This window comes from Psammomys obesus, unplaced genomic scaffold, assembly GCF_907164565.1.
Source record: "Psammomys obesus unplaced genomic scaffold, mPsaObe1.curated_primary_1811, whole genome shotgun sequence".
NCBI lineage: Eukaryota > Metazoa > Chordata > Mammalia > Rodentia > Muridae > Psammomys > Psammomys obesus.
This window is the reverse complement of record NW_026585644.1, coordinates 42598743-42620282: the sequence shown is the minus strand read 5'-3', so window position 1 is coordinate 42620282 and position 21540 is coordinate 42598743. Positions and strand designations below refer to the sequence as shown.

At 37.6% G+C, this 21540-nt stretch overlaps 1 protein-coding gene across 2 annotated transcripts in view; it reads left to right on the top strand.

Moving 5' to 3' along the window:
- The window catches only part of Prkd3 (protein kinase D3), a 71839-nt gene that overhangs the window by 19452 nt on the left and 30847 nt on the right, over nt 1–21540 (top strand). The window contains exons 1-4 of one of the 2 annotated variants that reach the window (XM_055618646.1): nt 8313–8371; nt 15555–15693; nt 18399–18530; nt 20128–20285. In XM_055618646.1, coding sequence (XP_055474621.1) covers nt 15579–15693; nt 18399–18530; nt 20128–20285 — 405 coding nt within the window. In that variant the 5' untranslated portion in view covers nt 8313–8371; nt 15555–15578. Of the gene's footprint in view, nt 1–8312; nt 8372–15554; nt 15694–18398; nt 18531–20127; nt 20286–21540 lie in introns of those variants that run through there. The other variant, XM_055618639.1, reaches the window with a different exon arrangement.

Genomic DNA, 21540 nt, shown 5'->3' with positions numbered 1-21540 from the left:
CACTTTCACGATGCTAGGTGGTGACAGTTCCTAGCTGGCCTAAGGATTGTGTTAGCAAACAGCTGATACCCCACAGCGTACTCAGTTGGCAAACTGGGTTTGGTGGACTAGGTGAATTAAATGTATTCTCAGCTTAATATTTCCAGCCTAGTAGAAGTTTACTAGGAGGTACCCTATCAATCAAGAAACATGACAAAATTATATGTGTGTGTGTGTGTGTGTGTGTGTCCTTTGTGTTCTTGGGTTCTTTTCTGCCTTTTAAGTATATCCTACATTTCCATTTTCTCTCCTCCCCCATTTTGGTTTTGTTGCTGTTGTTGTTCTTTGTTTGGAATTCTCTAAAAGTTCGTTTTAGCACTTGCTCTAGTGCAATGGTCTGGCATCTACATCCTTTAACCAAATCTGGTCTTAGTTTCATTTTCTGTTGTTGTGATAGAATACCCTGACTTAAGGAAGAAGGGTTTATTGCCTTCCAATTCCAGGTGCTGGTCCAACATTGTAGGGAAGTCAAGGCAACTTGAAGCAGCTCTTCACATTCCGTCCACAGTCAAGAGCAGGAAGCGGCGAATTGATGCTGCATGCAGTGCCCAGCATTTTCTCTACTCCTCAGGGAATGGTTCCATGTACTGTGATACTGTAGTCTGACCTTCCCACCTCAGTTTAATCAAGATAATCTCCCACAGATAAGTCCTTCCGCCAGCTCATCTAGACAGTCCTTTGTTGAGACTCCTTTCGCAGATGAATGTAGATTTTATCAAGTTGACAATTACAACTTAACCATCACTCTGGCCCACCACCTGCTTCTGTAGTTCTGTTGAAGCACAGCATGATTATTCATTTACAGAATGTATAAATGTAGCAGAGGTTAGTAGGGCAGATACCATATGGCCCTCTAAGCCTGAAATACTATATGACATTTTACAGATGTCTGAAATTTTTTTATTCTAGTTGACATACTATAAACATTTTTAAGTTAGTCTAGAATATATTGTGTATGACGCAGTGTGTGCCTCAGAACCCAGTGTCTCTTTTCTCATCTGGCTATTATTGTCTTATACTTTGGGTCTAAATACTTTCAGTTCTCATTATTCAGAGTAGTCATGTTGCACAAAGTTACTGCAAACACGGAAATAGCATGCAGAACTGTTGTGCTTAGTAGAAATACAAACTTTTATTCACAACATTTTTCAGCCCAGAAATACATTATTTTATGTATGTTTCTGCCTGTGGTTACTCTGTTCAACATGCGTTGTTGATTGACCAGCATTCCTCTCAAAGCCCATAGCACTGGAATGTCTGCCCGAATAATGCATATTTAACCTAGCCCACGTTCAGAACCTTTGGCCTAGTGCAAATCAATACACTTAAACAGGTAAATGATGATATGAAGATGCTTTAAAAATATTTAATTTATATATATATATATATATATATATTATATGAGGTTGGTATCTCATTTTCTGTACACCAGTAAAGGAATATTTTTTTTATAATCTTGTATTCAAAACTTCAACAACATATATTTCTAGATTAGTAAGATCAATCTAGATAGAAAATAAAAGCAGGTGACTGCTTTCTGTTTTATAGTCTGTAAAGAGCTAAACAGAATGATACTGTTGTCACTTGCCTAGATTTCCATTATCTACTACCTACTGCTTTGGTTGAAGCAGTATTGCGCTGCCCTTACTTTGTTCAGTCACAGTGCTAAATCCTGTGGAGGCTTCCTTCTTGTCCCCTAATCGTGTTGTGTAAAAGATGAGTGAATGTCAGATTAGCATAGTACAAGGTAGCTCATTTGAAGAGCTGAAAGAAAGATCCAGAATTATGAAAGCCTGTTTTAAACTTTGTTTTTGGTTTTGTTGTTTTGTTTTGCTTGTGCCATCATCAGCTATAGTACCTTACTTGGAGAAATAGACCTTGGCTGCTGGTATAGTGCCTTACTGTTGTTCTCTGGTAGCTTGTAGCACGGTGAAACAATACACCATTAACATTTTGGCAGTCAACAAGAAAGCATAAACCAGTCACTTATATACATGCAAACTCCCCTTTCTTTTTCATGGTCAAATGAATAAAGTTTTGTGATTGTGATTTCTAGTAGTGCTATAAAATTTTCTGTAAGCTACACCAAGTTTCCCAAGTTCATGGTGACCCTTTCCTCTCCTTACTTCCTGGCAGTTAGCGAAACAAACATATGTAGTTCCAGCAATGAGCAGGTGACAGAAATATGCCATTGCTTCTATAAGGCATTACTTACAAAATGCAAGACATTTGTGTGATCAGAATTCCTAAGCTTCAGACACCTTATTGGCTCATTAATTAGGACTTTGTGTTTATTGCTCTAGTGCTTGGATTATTCTCCCCAATATTTCTTCAGGAAAAATGAAACAAAACCACAGTTTTCTTTTTTAAGTATTGGCATTCTAGATAATGTGCATTTTAATATTAATATTTATTGTGCTGAGTGTGATCACCTTTTAACTTGGATGTACCTGTCATAAGTCTTTAAGCTCTACAAGGTCAGACATTATGTAGCTACAATAAACAAAACACCCAAATTTTTCTTAGTTGAATAAAGGAAGAAACTCCTAAGAAACAGCATGATGTCCTTCTTAAAAGCAAAAGTTTTTTGGTCAAAATGAGGTTCATCTCTACTGCTCATAAATTGTGTGACGTTGGTTTCTTATGTGAAAAGTAAGATTGAAGTTATTACTCATTTGTGTATATGTATATACATACATATATGTATCTTAGATGTGTTTATAAAATGCTTTGTCCATTACCACACAGTAGTCACACAGTAAATGCTTACGTATTGATATTACTTATTAATTTTATCTCAGTGGTCTCCAAACTCTAAAACAAAAATATCTTGGAACTACTATGATTTGAGAACCTTTCTGTTCAGTATGTAGAACTTGTCAATAGTGATCTACAAATACCTAAACACTTCTGCCAAGTTAGGTTCACATTAACTTTACTTTGTGCTTTCTCTAACGTCTACATGTCAGAATTTTATGTTGTACAGTGAAGGTAACTGTTTCAGTTGTGTGTGGTGATAGTCTGTACTCTGAAGTCTAAGGCAGGAGAGCTTGAATTTGAGGCTAGCTTGGGCATACATAATAAGACAGTCTCAAAAGGAAAGAAAAGGGTAAAAAAATGAACACAACGGACTTCTTCCTCGGTGTGTAAATTACTCAGTTTTCTATTAGCACTTCAAATGCTTCTTTTAACAGTGTGGAAAATTACAGAGTTTACTGGTGCTGCTTATGTGATTTATTTAAGCTTTTCTTGAACTATTTGTGATTTATTAGAAATACTTCAATGTATTCCTCAGAATGTATGGGTTTGGGGAAGGGTTGTTTTGGGTTTTTGTTGTTGTTGTTTTAGATTAATGGTGATGATATGTGACTTCAGAATCTCATAACTTTGAGTTCAACTGAGTTAACTAATCAGTTATGGTTGAGCAGTAGCTAAGTAAATACATTTTTTAAATTTCTGTATATACATAGTACTATTATCAGATACAATGAAAACAAGATATTCTTCACTTAATTGTTTCTTTCTCTTTTGGTTCTACAGGCTCTTCTTGGTAGTTTAGTCATTGGAGATGTCGAGATATTCAGTGTTGATTTTACAATTTCCAATGAGTAGACTATGAAGAAGAGCCCGTAGAACCAAAAGGAACAGTAACAGTTAAGTGAGATTATATAAGACCATCTGATATCAAAAGAGGGACAGGAAAACTAACCAAAAGTACATAAATAATTCCAATAAGGAAAAAGGAGTCAGGTGGGACTGGAAAGATGACTTAGTGGTTAAGAGCACTGGCTGCTCTTCCAGAGGACCCAGGTTAAATTCCCAGTACCCATGTGGGTGGCAGCCCACAACCATGTATAACTCCAGTATCAGGGGTTTCAATACCCCCTTCTGACCCCAAGGACACCAGGCACACCTACAGGTAAAATGTCCATACACATAAGATCAAATAATATTCAAGAAAAGGGGGTAAAGAAATGGCTTATTAGTTAAGAATGTTGGCTACTCTCCAGAGGACCAGTTTGTTTCCCAGTATCTCCATCTTGGGAAGTCTGACACTCTCTTCTGGTCTCTTCAGGCACCAGCACACACGTGGCGTACACACGCACGCACACTACATGCACAAGCAGGTACACGTGCACACATTACATAAAATAAAAATGGATTTAAAAACTTTTTAGAAAAGAATAGGACTTAGTGATAATTACCTCAAGAAGCACAATAAAACTAAGAAATACCTTTAACGTGTTTTTAAAGGTGACATGAATGTTTTGTCTTGCGAAAGAAGAACTGATAATGTGTCATTTTTATTTCTCAAATTACTTTTTTTAAGTTAAAGATCTTACTGAGATTTTTTTCTTGCCCTGACAGTGTTAGTCAAAAGTTTATCTGATGTTGTTCTAAAGTTGTCAAGAGCATTAATTTTAAAAACATGAAACATAAAAAAAGAGACTGTAGTAATTGGAGTTATATACTACTTAACCAGGAATTAGAAGAGCCTGTGATGTATTTATTTTCATTATATGCTAAAGGAGTCATGGTTTAAAAAAAAAAAAAAAAAACTTTTTAAGGGGGTCATTTTTCCCCGAATTGACTTTTGAAAAACCAGTTTTAAATGTTGAAGGGACTTAATGCTGGCCGCTGCCCAGTAAGTTCCAGAGAGCGTTAAGTATGCAAACTGAGGTGAAAGGAAAATCAGTGTAAAATGGAGCTGACCGACCTCTCAGCAGTAGGGTAACTCACTTTTAGGTCAACAAGCCGTAATATCAGCTATAAAAGTAATAAGACAAAAACAAGGGTGAAAAAACAGAGCAAGTGTGACAAGATCAGTGCTCTCCTCCTGTAAAGCCCTCATGGCTGTAAGAAACACCGTGACCATCATAAACACTGGGTCAGATGACACAAATGTATTTCACAAGAGGATTCAGTAAGTTGGTAAACAAGCACATAGGAAAGTGCTTAAAGTAGTTTTTAAACAAATACAGACAAGGTACCTTGTGTTCAGCTGCACTACAGTTGGAATTAGTATCTGGTGTACTGAAGACTGTGGCCAGATCTCAAGGATTGTGGGAAGCATAAGCCTCGGTAAACACTGGCAAAGGCTACACCAGCATGGGCAGCCAGACTTTTCCCCCAAGAAAGATCTCTTTAACTAATAGATCATTTTACTTGAGCTTTGTTTAAAGCTTAGATATGACCATTTGAATTTCATCCAATTTCATGACACATCCTGAGGGTGGAGTGAGGTGGAGTTTCTTTTGTTGTTGTTGTTAGCATAAGCCAAAACTTAGCTTCCTTTTTTTTTTTTTTTTTCAACAGAATACATTGAGGTCAGTGCTAGCTTCTTCATGTTTTTCCTCAAAAATGCCTTACTCTAAGAGAAGGGCACATTTTACTTGTAGTTATACTAAAAACAAGATAATGCAAATAATGAGCATTTTACTTATTCCTTTTAAGAACACAGATGAGGTTGGTTTGCTTCAGTATGCCACACTTAATGTCATATGCTAAGACCAAGTTCAACTTGTGTTCTCAACTCCAGGGAGCAGGGGGCCTCCCTGGATGTCTGTAGTGTCTATACATGTTCCTGCCTGCCACGACTGTGCCACCGAGTAGAGAGCAGGGTGCTGCTACATACCCAAGAGAGACCCGTAGCAGTCTCCTGACCCCAAAGAGTAACATACTGAAGTTAAAAATCCCTGAGTTAAACTGATAGATAACTACAACTTTTAGGTTTAGGAAAACCTGAACTTTCTCTTAATGGTGTTTTGGAATCTTAATAAATCAAAGATTATGAATACCTTCTTGATTAAAATTTTATAAATGGAATTGTAGTATAATGTGTTTCAAATAAGATTTCCTGTTGGGCTTAAGTATCTTTGTTTCAAAAAATATTCTGTTTTTATAGTATGTAATAAACAATGACTACACGATCTTGTGTATATGTAGGGTACTGGGAATTGAACCCAGAGCCTTGGGCATGCTAAGCATGTACACTGCCATTGATTTGCCCCCTTACTCCTGGATTCCTGTTTATTCATAGTTTACAAAACAAAATGAACACATGTGATTTCTACGTCCTAGCGTTGTATAAACTGAAGAGAGGGTATTTTTGCCAGTAAGTCACAGAGAGGTAGTGAAACCAGCAGTCAGACCTCGGAAAGCAGTCTAATAGCAGGGAGGACTGAGGTTGTGCTGATCAGATCGATTGGGAGGGAGGCCACTAATAAAGAGTGTCATATCACAAGGAAGTCAGTACTGACCAAATATGGCAAAAACCTGGCCCGTGTTACAGCAATTGCTCATGCATGGATTCCAGACATCAAAACTGGATTGTCATTGTTATTAATGCAATTTTTTTTCTTAAGATAGGAAAGTATATTACCTCAGAATTTCAGAATCAAAGAGACAGACCAGGGAGGCAGATTTTCATTCTATCACTTTGTTTTGTATTGATAGATCTTTTTCAAGTCACTTAATTTATGATCCTGTTTTCTGTCTTGAGAACCCACGGTTAGACTACCGATAAATATAAAGCTCTTAGTGTAAGCCTGGGACATAAATGCTCAGGAAATATACCTGTGGCTTAAAAACCTCTAAATTGAAAGATCCTTTGTTCTGTAGACATCTTAAAACCTCAGTGAATATTAAGTTGCAGCATGTCAACAAAACATTGTTTTAATTTTTGTTTTGACATATGCTCATCTACAGAAAATAAAATCAAGTGTTTATTTAAAAAGGGGGACTACATGCACAGTGTCTGGTGTGTAATGACTTCCCAGTGAATGCTAGCTCCTCTGCTTTCTTGCTTTCATATTGATGAGAGGCTTAAAGCTGTTGTTGCTGTTAATTTGTTGAATGAAAAAAGTAGATGTAATTGGAATGAGAAAGGAAGTTAGTAGAAAGCAATTCATTTTGAGTTATAATGGTATTTAGTAAAATTGAAATTCTGACTAAAGCTGTCTGCTTTTAGCTGATTTTAAAGACTTTGCTTTAGTTTTGATCATTTTAATACTAGATCTGAAGACCAGCTATGCAGTCTACTTTAGGGGTGATTTGGTCTGCTTGAATGAATGACTCCATTGTCTCTGTAGACATGAATTGAGCATAATTTTCAGGTTCTGCTGTAGTAGATGATAACCCCAGCTGTATCTTTTGTTTTCTAGAAAGGAGTTGTCATTCTGTGTTGGTTTTTTTACCCCATTCTTTCTACTACAGCTGTGTTGTAGTGGCTTGCTGACATTCTAATCTTTCCCCTACTTTTTTTTTTTAATCTAGGTTAAACAGTGTCAGGCAGCCATTACTAAACACTTCAGCACTAACTGGAGGGAATTTTTTTTTTTTAATTTACTGTATATTCAGGTTACAACCATAGCTAAAAGAGGGAAGGTCCCCAGAGTTTAAGTTAAAAACAGTTAAGAAGTAATCACAGAACAAGGGGAGAAAGTGTTGTTTGTTTGTTTGTTTGTTTGTTTGTTTGTTTTTAAGTTTCTCTGGTTTATGTCAGAAATGTGATGTTAAATTGAGCAACTCTGCTGGCACACAAATATCCAGAGGACTCTGAATTGGAGATCTGTGGTGAAAGGTAATAGCAAAATCAGGTTTCAAGTTCCTGTTGAGCCATTTCTGACTGACTCATCCAAACTAGTGATTTTGACTTTATAGGAAATCATCATTGAAATTCTTCAGTTAAACACTTTCCAAAAATTAATAATTAATTAATATTAGTGCTAAATTAATATTAGTCTTGTTTCTGCAAAATAGTCAACAGTTTTTAATAAGTGTCAGTTAGATCACTAAGTTCTGGGTTCTTAGGGAGTCTGAGGAAATGTGGGAAGAGAACGTCCTTAGTTTGTGTTTACTGTTATTTAATATAAGTTTTAAAGATTTACTGTAAAGATACACTTGCCATCAGATTTAAGTCAATTTAGTATTCCATATATACATATGTGTGCATCAATCCTCTGTACTCTGCACTTGCTCTACTTCACTCACCTATAATGAAAACAAAAATATGTGTTAAAACTCTAGGGGTTTCTCATTTTTAGAAAAGAACCCATACAACCTTTAAAAAAAATGACCAGCAATAGGTAAATAATTCACTTATATGGTATTGAATTCTAAAGGTGTTTGTTAACATGCAGATTGTTATTTGGCCAAGGAAAATAAAGGTTTTGCAAGCTTCCTACCTTGGCTAACATTTTACTGGCAGAGGTTTTTATGAGATAGGGCTTCAGTGTTTAGCCACAGTTGGTCTAGAATGGGAAAAGCCCTCATTTTGCACAATCCAGAGGAGCCACTGACACAAAAGTGGAAAGCAAATTGAGAAACTAAGGTGAGAGTGCTGTTAGGAACAGACCAAATTAAAGGCTTTTTTTTTTTTTAAACCCCTAGTTCTTTAGCTGTGCTTCATTTCCTCCTCTAATTGGCGCTGAGGTAGGGTAGGGAAGGAAACATGGGCTTGTCTGTTTTCAGAGGGTGATTAAGTCCCTTCCATATTCCCCACGCTCTACAATGTTGTCTCCTTTCATCCTAGAACAGCGGGGCTCCTCAACTTGAGCACTAGTCAGAGATTGGGCCAGATGGTTTTAGGATGGAGCCTATCCTGTCCATTCTGCAATGCCTTACCTACTAAATGTCCACAAACCCAAGTTCTGAAAACCAGAAATGTATAGACACTGCCGTGTACCTTCTAGGGCAAAATTGTAAACATGTGCCCAGCTCTGCTGCCCACCCTTCTAGTCCTGTTCCTTGTCCCAAGTGTCCTTGTTCTCATCCATGAAAATGGAATGTTTAGAAGGTGTACACACAGTTTTACTGCCTGTGTCTATGGTTTAAGGGTTAATAGAAAACAGCAACAGTGCAGCTGTTCCCCCCTCTCTACTCTGCCCCATAAGTGAGAGCAGCACATTCACAGATGGAACTGAGAGTTGCTTTGCATTATTTTTCCACAATGTTTTTTCCTTTTAAAATTATACAACTGCGTAGAAAAGTGACCTTTTCCTTTATTTCTTATTGTGTTGAAGATGGCTTAGAAAAACAAGCTGTTATCTTTGAAAAGCTTCTGCTTTCCGTGCATTTCACAGACAGGTTATTTTTGATAGATTTTTAAATACAAAGTGCTTTTGTTTATGGCTTTTAATGTTTTGTTCTTGCTTTTCCCCCCTCATGTGGTCCGGGTCAGCCTCCAGATCCCTGTTTATCCAGGGGTAACCTTGAACTTCAGATCATGTGCCTCTTGCTCTAGGGCGTTGGGATTACATATGTATACCTCTGTGCTTGACTTGTTTATGACTTCACATAGCCCCTATGTACCAAGAATCATTCTGGAAAAAAAAAAATTCTGAGGAATAGATGATTTTGGAGTTGTGAGGATCAGTGAACTATTTAAAATAGGCAAAGATGTAAATAATGAATTTTCATAACTTACTTAAGCATATGAAAAATGGTCAGTCTTGTGTAATGGACAAATTACAGATCAAGGCAAGGGAATGGGTCCGTGGATAAAGCTCTCTCCCACACCTGTGAGGACAGGGTTCAGATCCCCAGAATCCACACAACAGCAGGACATGGTGGCCACCTGGGAAGGCAGAGCTGGCTAGACTTGCTGGAATCTGAGTACTGGGTTCAGGGAAAGATCTGGCCTTATTAAATAAAATGAAGAATACACATGCCCATATAACATGAATGCAAATGCACACTACCAACACCCCTTTGAAAAAGGGTTTGGGGGACGTTCAAGTTGAAACTACATGCAAGTACACCTTTCATCCAAGAGCAACAAATTTGGTAATACGCTTATAAAATAGCACATGACAAAAACTTTTATTTTATTGCACTTTACTTGTATTGCATGCATATGTGTATATTTACATGACTTTTGCCATGTGTGGGCCCACATGTATGTTAAATGTGTACATGCATGTAAAGGCCTGAGGATGATGTCAAAAATCATCTTCACTTATTCTTCCACTTTTATACTCTCAGTCAAACCCAATATCACTAGTGGCTAGTTTTGCTAGCCAGCTTGTTCTGGGACTCCTCACCTCACCTTCCAATTGTAGGAAGGCCACCACACCACCTCACACTGACACGGGTTCTAGGATTTGAACTCCAGTCCTCTTACTTGCTTGTAGAGCAAGCCCTGAGCCATCTTCCCTACTCCAGAAACTTAATATTTTGCATGTAGACATATAAATTGGTATAGCCTTTGTGAAGATCAGTTGGTCAGTAGTTGATATATTTGACCTAGGAAATATTCTAAGAAAGTCTTTCCATACATACACTCCAGAAGTAGTAGAGGTATAAATATGTGATTACTCATGGCTATTGTCTATAATAACAAAATATTGGAAACAGTAATGACTAATGTTCATAGCACATACAACTCATCAGGAATCCAAGTTCTTTATATTAGATTAACTTCTTTAATTTTCATAGTAACTGCCAAGTCTGCTCTAATTTACAGATAGAGAAACTGTGGTTAAGACTATACAGTTAATAAGATTTGAATTCAGGGTTAGGGGATGGCTTAGTAAACCGATTGCTGTGTGGGTGTGAAGATGTAAGTTTCCTCCCCAGAACATAAAAATCTGAGTACAGTCAGGCTTGCTAGACTGTAATAAGGATATCACGTTACCTGTATGGTTTGCCTCCTCAAACCCCAAAGCCCAGGGTAATAATGAGACAGACAGTTCCACTAGGGAGGCATCCTATAAAATACATGACCAGTAAGCAACACACTCAGAATCTCCCAAAACTGCAATGCATGAGAAACTGTTACATCTAAAAAAGACCTAATAGTACCTGGCAGCTCAAGGTCATATACATTCATGAATGGGATCTTAGAAAGGAGAAAGGACATTATGTAAAAGCTAAGGAAATCTAAACAATAACATTTGCTATAAAGTGTTAATAATGGGGAAACTGGATAAATGGGAACACTGTAGAATGTTGTCTGACTTTTTCTGTATGTCTAAAACATTTTCAAAAACAAAGACTAATAAACACAGTGGATAATATTATTAAATAAATTTTAAAATTCAGGCAACCATTTGAAAAGAAAGCCCAAACATCATTTGTTTATAATATTTTTAATGTTTTATTAATTCTTTGAGACTTTTCATGCAATTTGTTTTTATCATACCTCCATCCCTCCACCTAACTCCTTTCAGATCCAGCCCCACCTCCCTACACCCCCAACTTTGTGTCCAGTTTTTCTCTTAGTTACTTGAGTCCATTTGTGCTACTCGTATACTCCTGGATGTGGAGCTGTCCACTCGAGCATGGGTAACCTTACTAGGAGCCATGGCCTTAAAGGCGAGCTCTCCATCACCTGTTCATAGCTTCTCAGTTAGAGATGCAGGCTCCATCCTTCCCACTCAGTGCTGGAATGTTGGTGGGCTTGATCTTGTGCAGGTCTTGTACAGGCAACCATAGCTGCTGAGAGAGTTCATGGGTACACAGGTCCTATCATGCCAGAAGATTGTTTCACTCCAGTCTTCCCTAGCCCCTAGCTCTTCAGCATATCTAGCCCCTCTCCCTGAGCCTTGGGGTCTTATGGGGAAGTGAATTTCTTTACAATTTTAATATGGTTGTCGTGTATGACCAGACTTGAGTCATATTCTCTCTTGTGAAGACCTAATATCTGACTTTTAAAACTCATGAGTAGCAAATATCTGTATATTCATTTCCTGAGGAGGTTGTTTCTGTTTATTTTGTATGTTGTTTAGACATTTTAAAACTATGTGCTTGTGGCTTATTTCCTGTTTTGTTTTAGATGTTTATCTTTATCACAATCGTGCTGTAACCCTCAGATATTTTTAAAGATTGGCCATAGTGGTTCCCTGAATATTAATGACAATATTTAATCTCAATTTTTTGGTCTGTTTTCTGTTATTTTGGTTCTGATATTTGCTTTAATGTAGTTTCTAACTATCTTAACACACTTATAAATATTATAATAAACAACAAGGTTTTGGGGGGTTTTGTTGTTGTTGTTGTTTTTGCAAGCCAATCATTATACCTTTTCCTATAGTCCAGTGGTTCTTAACCTTCCTAATGCTGTGACCCGTTAATATAGTCCCTCATGTTGTAACCCCAAGCATAAAACTATTATTTTTTTGCTACTTCATAACCATACTTTTGTTACTGTTATAAATGATGATATAAATATCTGTGGGTTTTGATGGTCTTAAGTGACCCCTGTGAAAGGGTCATTTGACCCCCCAAAGGGGTTACGACCCACAGGTTGAGAACCACTGCTGTAATCACTCAGTAATTTGTCAGATTTATAGGTGAGTATTTTGTTGAAATATTTGCTTATCTAGAAAATGACTTCTTACTGTCATTATCCACATCTTCCAGCCTCTTGACATACAAGTGTTTATTTTAAATCATTATTTGTAATATTTACTGCATTCTTTCTTTTACTTGTGCTTGGGTATTTGTTTGTGTATTTATTTATCTATGTGGTGCTGAGGCTTGGTGTGGGCAGCACACATGCTGAAGAAGCACTGGGCCAAACCCAGTTCATGCTACTGTTATCTGTTAAGTAACGTGTGTTGCACGTTACAGGTTATAAATTTATTTGAATGTTGCTTTTCTTCTTTGACTGGTGTATTTAGGGTTTTTTGTTTGTTTGTTTGTTTGTTTGTTTGTTTGTTTGTTTTTTCCTGTTACTACCAGTAGAGACTTGTGCTCTATGTCAGAGTTAGTGACACATGTGACTAACCAGAGATAATTTCTGAAGAGAAACAGTGTCTCTTTCCAGTTCTTACTGTGTAATCCAGACCCTGATAAATGTTTTTCCAACCAACAGCATCATTCTTTGTTCAGGGGGTTGCTCAGCTCTTTTTCTATTCCAGTCCTTCTAAGTGCTTATTTTAAATGACAGATTGGATCTTTACCATCGTACCTCTGACCTTTATCTCTTCCCTCTGAGATTATAAAGTATTTTAAACTGCTAGTATTTATTAATTACCGTGCTAGGGATTAGACATAGTTATCATCAAATTTAATTTTGACAAACGTCCCTATAAAGCCAGTAAGCAATACTGTTATCCCATTATATAACAAAGACTGATAAATTTTCTCAATTATTTATTTGCCTTTATTCTAGAATTTGTTTTTATTTCATTTGTCATTTACAATCATGTTGTTTAATATCTGTGCTTATTTCCATTTTTTTCCTGTTAGGTTATAAGCTTTTGGAAGATTCAGATTGTTTCCTCATTACAACTGCTGTCCATACCTTGTATTTAGCAAATATGCCAGAAATAATGTTTTAAAAATCAGTTCTGTTCACTCAAATATTGGTTAGAGCTTTTATTTTTTATGAGGGTAAAAATATGAAATTCCTTTTTAAATTCTAAAGTTCTAAAGCTCTTCTTTCTCCTATTTAATCACTTAGTAAAAATTTTAATTTTAGAATAAAAACAGATTTAATTTTTTATCTTTTCACCTAAAAATAATTACCATGTTAGGTATACATTAAAGCATATTGTAAACTCTGATAAATACTATTGATAACTCAAATAATTGAAAGTAATAATTCTAAGTATTTCTATATGTTGCCATTATTTGCCATGCTTTAAAAATATAAATAAACCCTTAACTTTCTAAATAAACCATGGTTTTCAATTTAAAAAAAAATAATTTTGAGAAAATATTAGAAATATTTTTGAGAGACGTGTAAGGCTTTTCTGGTGGGAAAAGTAATGTCTGATAGTAAGATAATATTAAGGAAAACCAGGATGATTGTTGTGTCTAAAACATGTGACATTAGATCTGAGACTGCTAAAAGTGGGCTATAAATTTGTCATACTTTTCCCCCCAGTGAGCTGAGTAAATAAGAAAACATGTTTAATTATGTGATCAGGTTGCCATGTTATGAATGCAGTAAGGGAAATCTCTTTGTGAGTCCTCACCAGCTAGTGCCACAGTAACAAGTCGGTGAGCCACCTGTACATGTGTGATCGGCGTGGCTGATTCATGTCAGACCGTTCAGCACAAGCCATACTATACTGTTTATTAAAGGGCATCTGTGCTGTTACCTTCTGAGAAACAAGGGATTTTCTACAGCATCCTGTTCCAAGTCATTAGTAAATTGGAATTCTTTTATAAGGCAAATATTTTTTTTGTGAACTTTTTTTTTAATTTTATTTTTTTCTTAACAGTTACATTTTATTAACTCTGTATCCCAGCCGTGTCCCGATCCCTCATTCCCTCCCAGTCCCCTTCCCTCCCTCATCTCCATATAAGGCAAATATTAAAAATTCTTAATTTTTCGCCAGTGGTTGATGCACACCTTTAATCCTAGTACTCACAGGAGGCTGCCTGCTCTAAGTAGCAAGTTCTGAGCCATAACTGGGTCTAAATACTGAGACCCTGTCTCAAACAAACAGAAACTCTTAACTCTAAGCTACTTTCTTCAAAATTTTGGCACACACCTTTATATTTTGTTCCACATATGAGTGTCCTAAGTATTATAAATATGGACTCATTGGGATACTACACATAGGGTGTGTGTGGGAAGACCCTTGAGCCTCTGTCTAGAACAGAGATGAGTTGTGCCTTGTAATCGCAGTGAAGGGACCTAGGATACTAGATGCATGTTCACACTGAAGTTAGTGCTCTTGCGACTACTGTTAGAGGATTATTTGGTCTTCAGCTAGTCCTGAGATGATGTAGGCGTTGTTTCAGTGCTGTTCCCTATGATAGCTGCAGCTAAGGTGGCAGTCAGCTACTTGCAGTGTGGCTAAAATGATTAAGGAAATATTTTTAAATTTTATTTAAATTGTTTCAGCTTCAAATATCTACAGTGAGTAGCTATGCCATAGCAAATATTTGAGATAATCAGTTTATACAGAGAAAAATAATATTTTGGCTGAATATTAGAGTCTCCAGCCCATAATTGGTTGACTCCATTGCATTCAACAGCATACAATAGCAGGAACAAAACTGTTCATGCGTGGTCAGAGAGCAGGAAGACATCAGAAGAGACATCAGGAAGAGAGCCCAGAAGACATCAGAGTTGCACGGTCCCCATAAAGACCTTCCCTTATCTCACATCCCACATACTCATTGCACATAGGGGCTCCAGGACCTTCTAGGAGGGCACCATGAGGAATAAGCCTTTAACACAAGGACATTTTACATATCACATCCAAAGAATAGCAGGAGCTGATCATGTATTGAGCAGTATAGCTCTAATGAATGGAAACAACTACTTGCCTTTCGGGATAAGAATAGAGTGAGTGGAAGATTATGTTCTCTTATTGCAATTAGAAGTCTGAAATTTGTAAGAGACGTGTCCTAAGGTAATGTTTATTTGCAAATTTACTTTTCTGTTTTTGAGCTTTAAAATTAACCAGAATATTTGAATACAAAGTTCACCTTTTAGATATTAAAAGAGATGTTAGTAACCAGCTTTAAGCTAGGACACTTTAAGATTATTTCATAGAATACTTATAACAGTAGAAAGCCATGGAATATTGATACAGGCTGTCTTCCTACAGTTTCCAGAGTGTGGATTCTTTGGCATGTATGATAAAATTCTTCTCTTTCGCCACGACATGAACTCGGAAAACATTTTGCAGCTGATTACCTCAGCAGATGAAATACGTGAAGGAGATCTTGTAGAAGTTGTCCTGTCAGGTAAGCAAATGGCTTTTCTTGGATTTTCCCCCTTTCACTTTTCTCCCACAAAGAGTATTTTTTATTCTGCTGAAATTCGTTTTGGCACTGTGTGATTGCTTTTGTCTTTAATGTCTAATAATGGTTTCTTCATGGTTTTTACCATCAGGAAGGTTATAGCACTATGAGAAAGTAAGAAAATAAATTGAATTACTTAAGTGTCGTGAAGCTAAGAGAATTGCCAGTTAAACTCTTTCTGTGGGTCGAAAATATAAAACAAGATTAAAGTTGTTTCCTTTTTCCGTTTCTGTAAAAAAAAAAGTATGGCAAGAACTAAGGTTCCAGAAAGAGAATCTGGATTAAAAAGAAATGTTAAAGACTTGGAAGAAAACAGTGACAATACTGATTATTTGCATGACTTAAAATGTGCTTTTTCCCTTCCGGTTCCCAGTGGACATTTCCCACTTCTGTTCCTGTCTTGTCCCTTCTTGCCATTCCTTGTTCCCTAGCTCCCACCATTTCCACTCTTACCCAGCAGTACATGGGCAGGATGGTCAGCGAATAGTGTGAGAAATGGAAGAATGCCACAATGATGGCATACTTTTGATTGATAAGAAAGGAAGATTGATAACTGAAAGGAAACCAGTGGTCAGCCACAAACTTGGAGTCTGGCTGTGTTACCCTCTCATAATCATCGTTTGGTCCATTCCTGAGATCCTCTCTGACCATTACTTCTCCCTGCTGTTCCTTGCAATTCCCATCCATACTTCTGATTCTTCCATCTACCTAGTCCCCCTGCTTTGATTAACCACACAACAGCCCCACCTTTGTTTCTTCTCACTCACAGGAGATTTTTGTGCTGTTCTCCTTTAAGTCATGATCACATTTATTCCCTCTTGGCTGTGGACCTTTCATCAAACCATAGGGACATCACTAGTAACTTTCAGGTGAAGGAAAAGAATCCTGAGAATCTGTTTGAACTCAGTATCTATTCTTACAGAAACATTGTGACAATGAGCTTAAGTTCTATAGCTCTTCTATTTTTATATTTTACTTAAGTGTTTTCTTTTCTCCATGTATCCTAAGCTAAACAGTTTTTAATGGGGTAAAGAAGATGTAATAGCTTTTTGCCATTTGTCATTATGTGACAGTGCTTTTGGAATACCTAGCCTATAAACTTCCAACTTGGCTTATTTGGAGCCTAACTCATTTAAAGCTGTTGGACTTCTAAAAGAACTGCTTTAAAAAAAAAAAAAAAAGAAATCATGAGTCTCAGAGTCTGTTCTGAACCATTGCTGGGTGGAGCCTCTCAGGTGACAACTGTAATAGCTCCTGTCTGCAGGCATAGCAGAGTATCATTAATAGTGTCAGGGTTGGATCTCTTCCATGGGGTGGGTCTCAGGTTGGACCAGGCATTGGTTGGGCATTCCCTCAGTCTCTGCTGTTTGTTCTTTGTCCCTGCAGGTCTTGTGGGCAGGGTAAGTTTTGGATCAAAGTTTTTGTGGATGGGTTAGTGTTCTCACTCCACTAGGAGTCTTGTCTAGTTACAGGGTATCCATTTCAGTGTCCATGGCCCCTGCTACTGGGAGTCTCAGCTAGAGTCCCCCTAATATCCTCCCAGAGGCCTGTTCTGACTTAGGTCCTCCACTTGTCACAATTTCTCTGCAGGCCTTCTGTCCTCCCACCCCTACTCTCCTGAAGTCTGATCTCCACCCTTATTTCTCTCTGCAATACCTCTCCTTCCTTGTTCCCTCCTTTTCAACCACTTCCTCTGTCTATTCTATTTCCCCTTCTGAGTGAGATTTAAGCATCCTCCCTTGAGTCTTCCTTGTTACTTATCTTCTTAAAGTCTGCATTGTAGTATGCTTAGGCGAAGGAGAGGGAATCTAGTGCAAAGTGGTGAGAAGGATAAAAGGATCTCGAGGTGACAGAAGCTCCACAAGAAGACCAACAGAGCCAGCTAACCAGGGTCCAGAGGGGCCTGGGGAGTCTGAAGCACCAACCAAGGACAATGCATGGACTGGACCTAGGTCTTCTACATATATGTAGCCAGTGGGCAGCTCAGGCTTCTTCATGTAGGTCCACTAGTTAGGGGAGTGGAGGCTGTCTCTGACATGGACTCTGTTGCCTGCTTTTTGATCATGTCTCCCTGATGGGACTTAACTGTCTTACCAGGCCACAGGGGAAGAAGAAGAACTCAGTCCTCATGTGACTTGATGAGCTGGGGTGGATGGGTTGGAGCTCCACACGTCTGAGGAATGGGGGCGGGGAATAGAGGAGGGAGGAGAGAAGGGGAGGAGCTATGACCAGGATTTAAAGTGAATAAATTAATTAATTAATTTTAAAAAATCATAATATTGGGCCAGAATGATAGCTCAGCAGAGAAAGGCCTCTGCCATCAAATCTTATGACCTGCTTTTGACCCCTGGGACACACATGGTAAGAGGAGAGAACTCATGCCTATAGGTAGTCCTCTGACCTTCACACATGCTGTGGTACTTACTGCTCCCTTAACACATGTGTACACATACAATAAATACATGTAATAAAACATTTTAAATCAGTTTTAAATACTAAAAATAATGGATTTTGTGGTTAGATGAACCTTTCAGATCAGTTTTGTGTTTTTAAATAAATAAATATGGTGACCATTCCTAGCTTGTATGCAATTATAAAATATAGTTTAATACTTTGGTTTTGTTTTTATTTTATTTATTTTTTTAAAGCTTTGGCCACAGTAGAAGACTTCCAGATTCGCCCTCATGCTCTCTATGTACATTCTTATAAAGCACCTACTTTTTGTGATTATTGTGGTGAAATGCTCTGGGGACTGGTACGTCAAGGATTAAAATGTGAAGGTAAGTGTTTTCAAATTTGCGTATTAATTTAAAAGAGGCTTTTATGCTTGTCTTTTGCATTATCAGTGAAAGACAAAGATCATAGTGGGTGTCTCAATAGGATTTTGATTATGAAGACAGGGGCTCTGCCTCCACCTACTGGTTCCTTTGCATAGGCAACTTAATCAACATTCCTGGGCACTGGCTTCTCTGTGAAGGCTTCATAAATGGTTAAATAAGGTAACATGAATAAAATATTTGACACAAAACAGTGACTTAATAACAGTTAGGCACTTATTATAGATTTCTCTTCTCTTTTTAGTTTTTTTCTGTACAATGGTAAATTTGGACAAATTGTTGAAAGTTAGAATTGCTAGGGAGTAAGCCATGGTGCATAAATCTGATGAAGAAGCAGTCTTTACTGTGGAGAGCCAGTTAACTTTATTTGTAAAGTAGCAGTAAGAAAGTACTTTATTTAGTTTTTTCAGACTATGTGCTCTCTCTTGTGTCTAAGCTCTGCTGCTGTAATATAAAGCTAAGCATAGGAATCAGAGAGGAGTCTCATCAGCTGAGAGCACTTGCTGTTCTCTCAGAGGACCTGGGTTCAGTTCCCAGCACATGCATAGTGCCGTAAGCCATATGTAACTCCAGTTCCTGAGGATTTCATGCCCAAGGGCACCAGGCATGTGTGTGCTACATATACATACATGAAGACAAAACATTCATACACAGAAAGTTTTAAAAATAAGTTTTAAAAAACCTCAACAATTATCCGTAGGTAATACATAAATAAACAGCAGACTGTGTTCCAATAAAACATATTTATAGAAAAGGGAGCTGTCCTAATCGGAACACTCAATCGGAGCCACATAAACATGAGGATCTGAGTTCAGTCCTCAGGACCCAAGTCAAAAGGTGGATGTGGTAATGTTTTGGGGATTTTGGAAACGAGAATCCCTAGGGCTTTCTTACAGTTTCAGACCCCAGTGAGGGATGCTGCCCTCCAAACAAGGTGGATATTTCATGAGTAATGACAGCTGAAGTTGATACTAGTCTCCATACTCATACCCTAGTGCCAGCACAGGGATGACACACATGTGACTTTAGTGTTATAGCATTATGCATATTATAATTATTAACACTAATACTCTGTATTGTTATTATTGTTTTATATTCATGAACACTGAGTTCTGAGTTCTGTGTAAGTTTCTTGTCATTGAAGGTTTGTTGCACATGGGTCACAGTGTGCCGCTGGGTAGTGAGTGCTTGAAGCCAGTAGCTCTTAAACTTTTGCCAAGTATCACAGAGTATGCTTTGCCGTGCTCAGCCCCCAGAGTTTTTCAGTCTGTCGATTAGGAGATGAGTCTAGTAATGTATCTTCCCAACAAACTTCCAGGTGGTTGTCTTAGCCATCATAAGACAACATTCTCTGCTCTAGTTAATTTTTCTAAGTAAACTTTTCTACATGTTTTCTATTCTTGAATATGTTATATTCCACATAATCTGTGTATGACTTCTTAATTAAGGTTGGTATTGTTGCCAGAGAAAAGAAATTAAATAACTAGTTTTTATGTGTTATATTTTAAATTTTTATATTTTACTCTTAAATTTTATTTAGGATGTGGATTAAATTATCATAAGCGATGTGCCTTCAAGATTCCAAATAACTGTAGTGGAGTAAGAAAGAGACGTCTGTCAAATGTTTCTCTGCCAGGACCTGGCCTCTCAGTGCCGAGACCCTTGCAGCCTGAATGTGTGCCCCTTCTCAGCGAAGAGGTATGTATTTTCAGGTCATCGAAGGTACTTTACTAGTTATTCCTAGTGATCTTACAAGACATACGGCATCCTAGAACAGATAATAACAGAGTATAGTAATGTTCTGACACTAAAGGCACGTTAAATGTAGTAAAGAAGACAAAGCTTACCAATAGCAATAGATTGAACTTTGTGCCCTTTGGGATTGCATTATCATTTAGAGCACTGTGGGAACCTCCTCATTATGTTGGCACTCAGTCTTCATATTTTACTTAATCTTACATGTAACCATAAGGTCTGGTTATGTTTTTCTCCACTAGGTAACTATGTTAATGATCTCCATTGAAACAAAACCTGTTCAGTAGAGTGTGTGTGTTTAAATGACAGGATTTATGATATATGATCAGATTCTCAGTCCCAACAAGGTCATCTGTAGACACAGCAGGAGAAACCAATAGCCACTTAGGAATTGGAAACCTCGGAAAATGAGGGACTGCTGACTTGAAATCCACTGGAGAGTTGCTGGTACATGTCTCCCTTCACAGGCTGATGTGTGTGGAGTCTGACATGCACAGTGATGGCAGGAGGAACTACCTCTGCCCCAAAGATTAGCATAATATGTGAAATGTGCATTGCTTCTGTTCTGTGTTGCATCTGTACCTGCAGCCTGTCGAGTGATGCCGTCCACACTCACAGCATGTCTTTCCCGCTCAGGTCAAGGTTGCTGGCCCACATGGCGGTGGTCTAAGGAAGTACTTACCTAGACCAATAATGTATGCTATGTTTTGAGTGCCATTACACTTTTGAAACCCTGTTCGTGAGTCTAACATTCTGCCTAGTGTTTATGTACTAGGTTATAGAAAATAAGAATTAAGTTTCTAAAAATAAACAAATAGACAAAAGCCAAGACCTAAAGCTTCACTGAATAAGGAACTAAGCTTAGAAACAGGCATATTGGGAACAAAACCTTAAATGTAACTCTAAAATTGCCTTTTTCTGTATGTACAAGGCTATTTCTATCATCATAAGAGGCATTTCCACTGCCATTCGTTGTTTTAGAACCTCTGTCTTTTATATATTAGTACACTCAGGACTTCTGCACACCAACTACAAAAGCTTTACAAACTGAGAATCAAAGTAAAATTTTATGTACTTCTCTTCTAAGAACTGTCATGTTTGTGTTCTGCTTAGCTACAGGAAGAGATTGTTGAAGTAGAGGAAGAAAGCGAGGACCATGAGTTCTAGGGCAGGGAAACCCTGCCTCAACAACAACAAC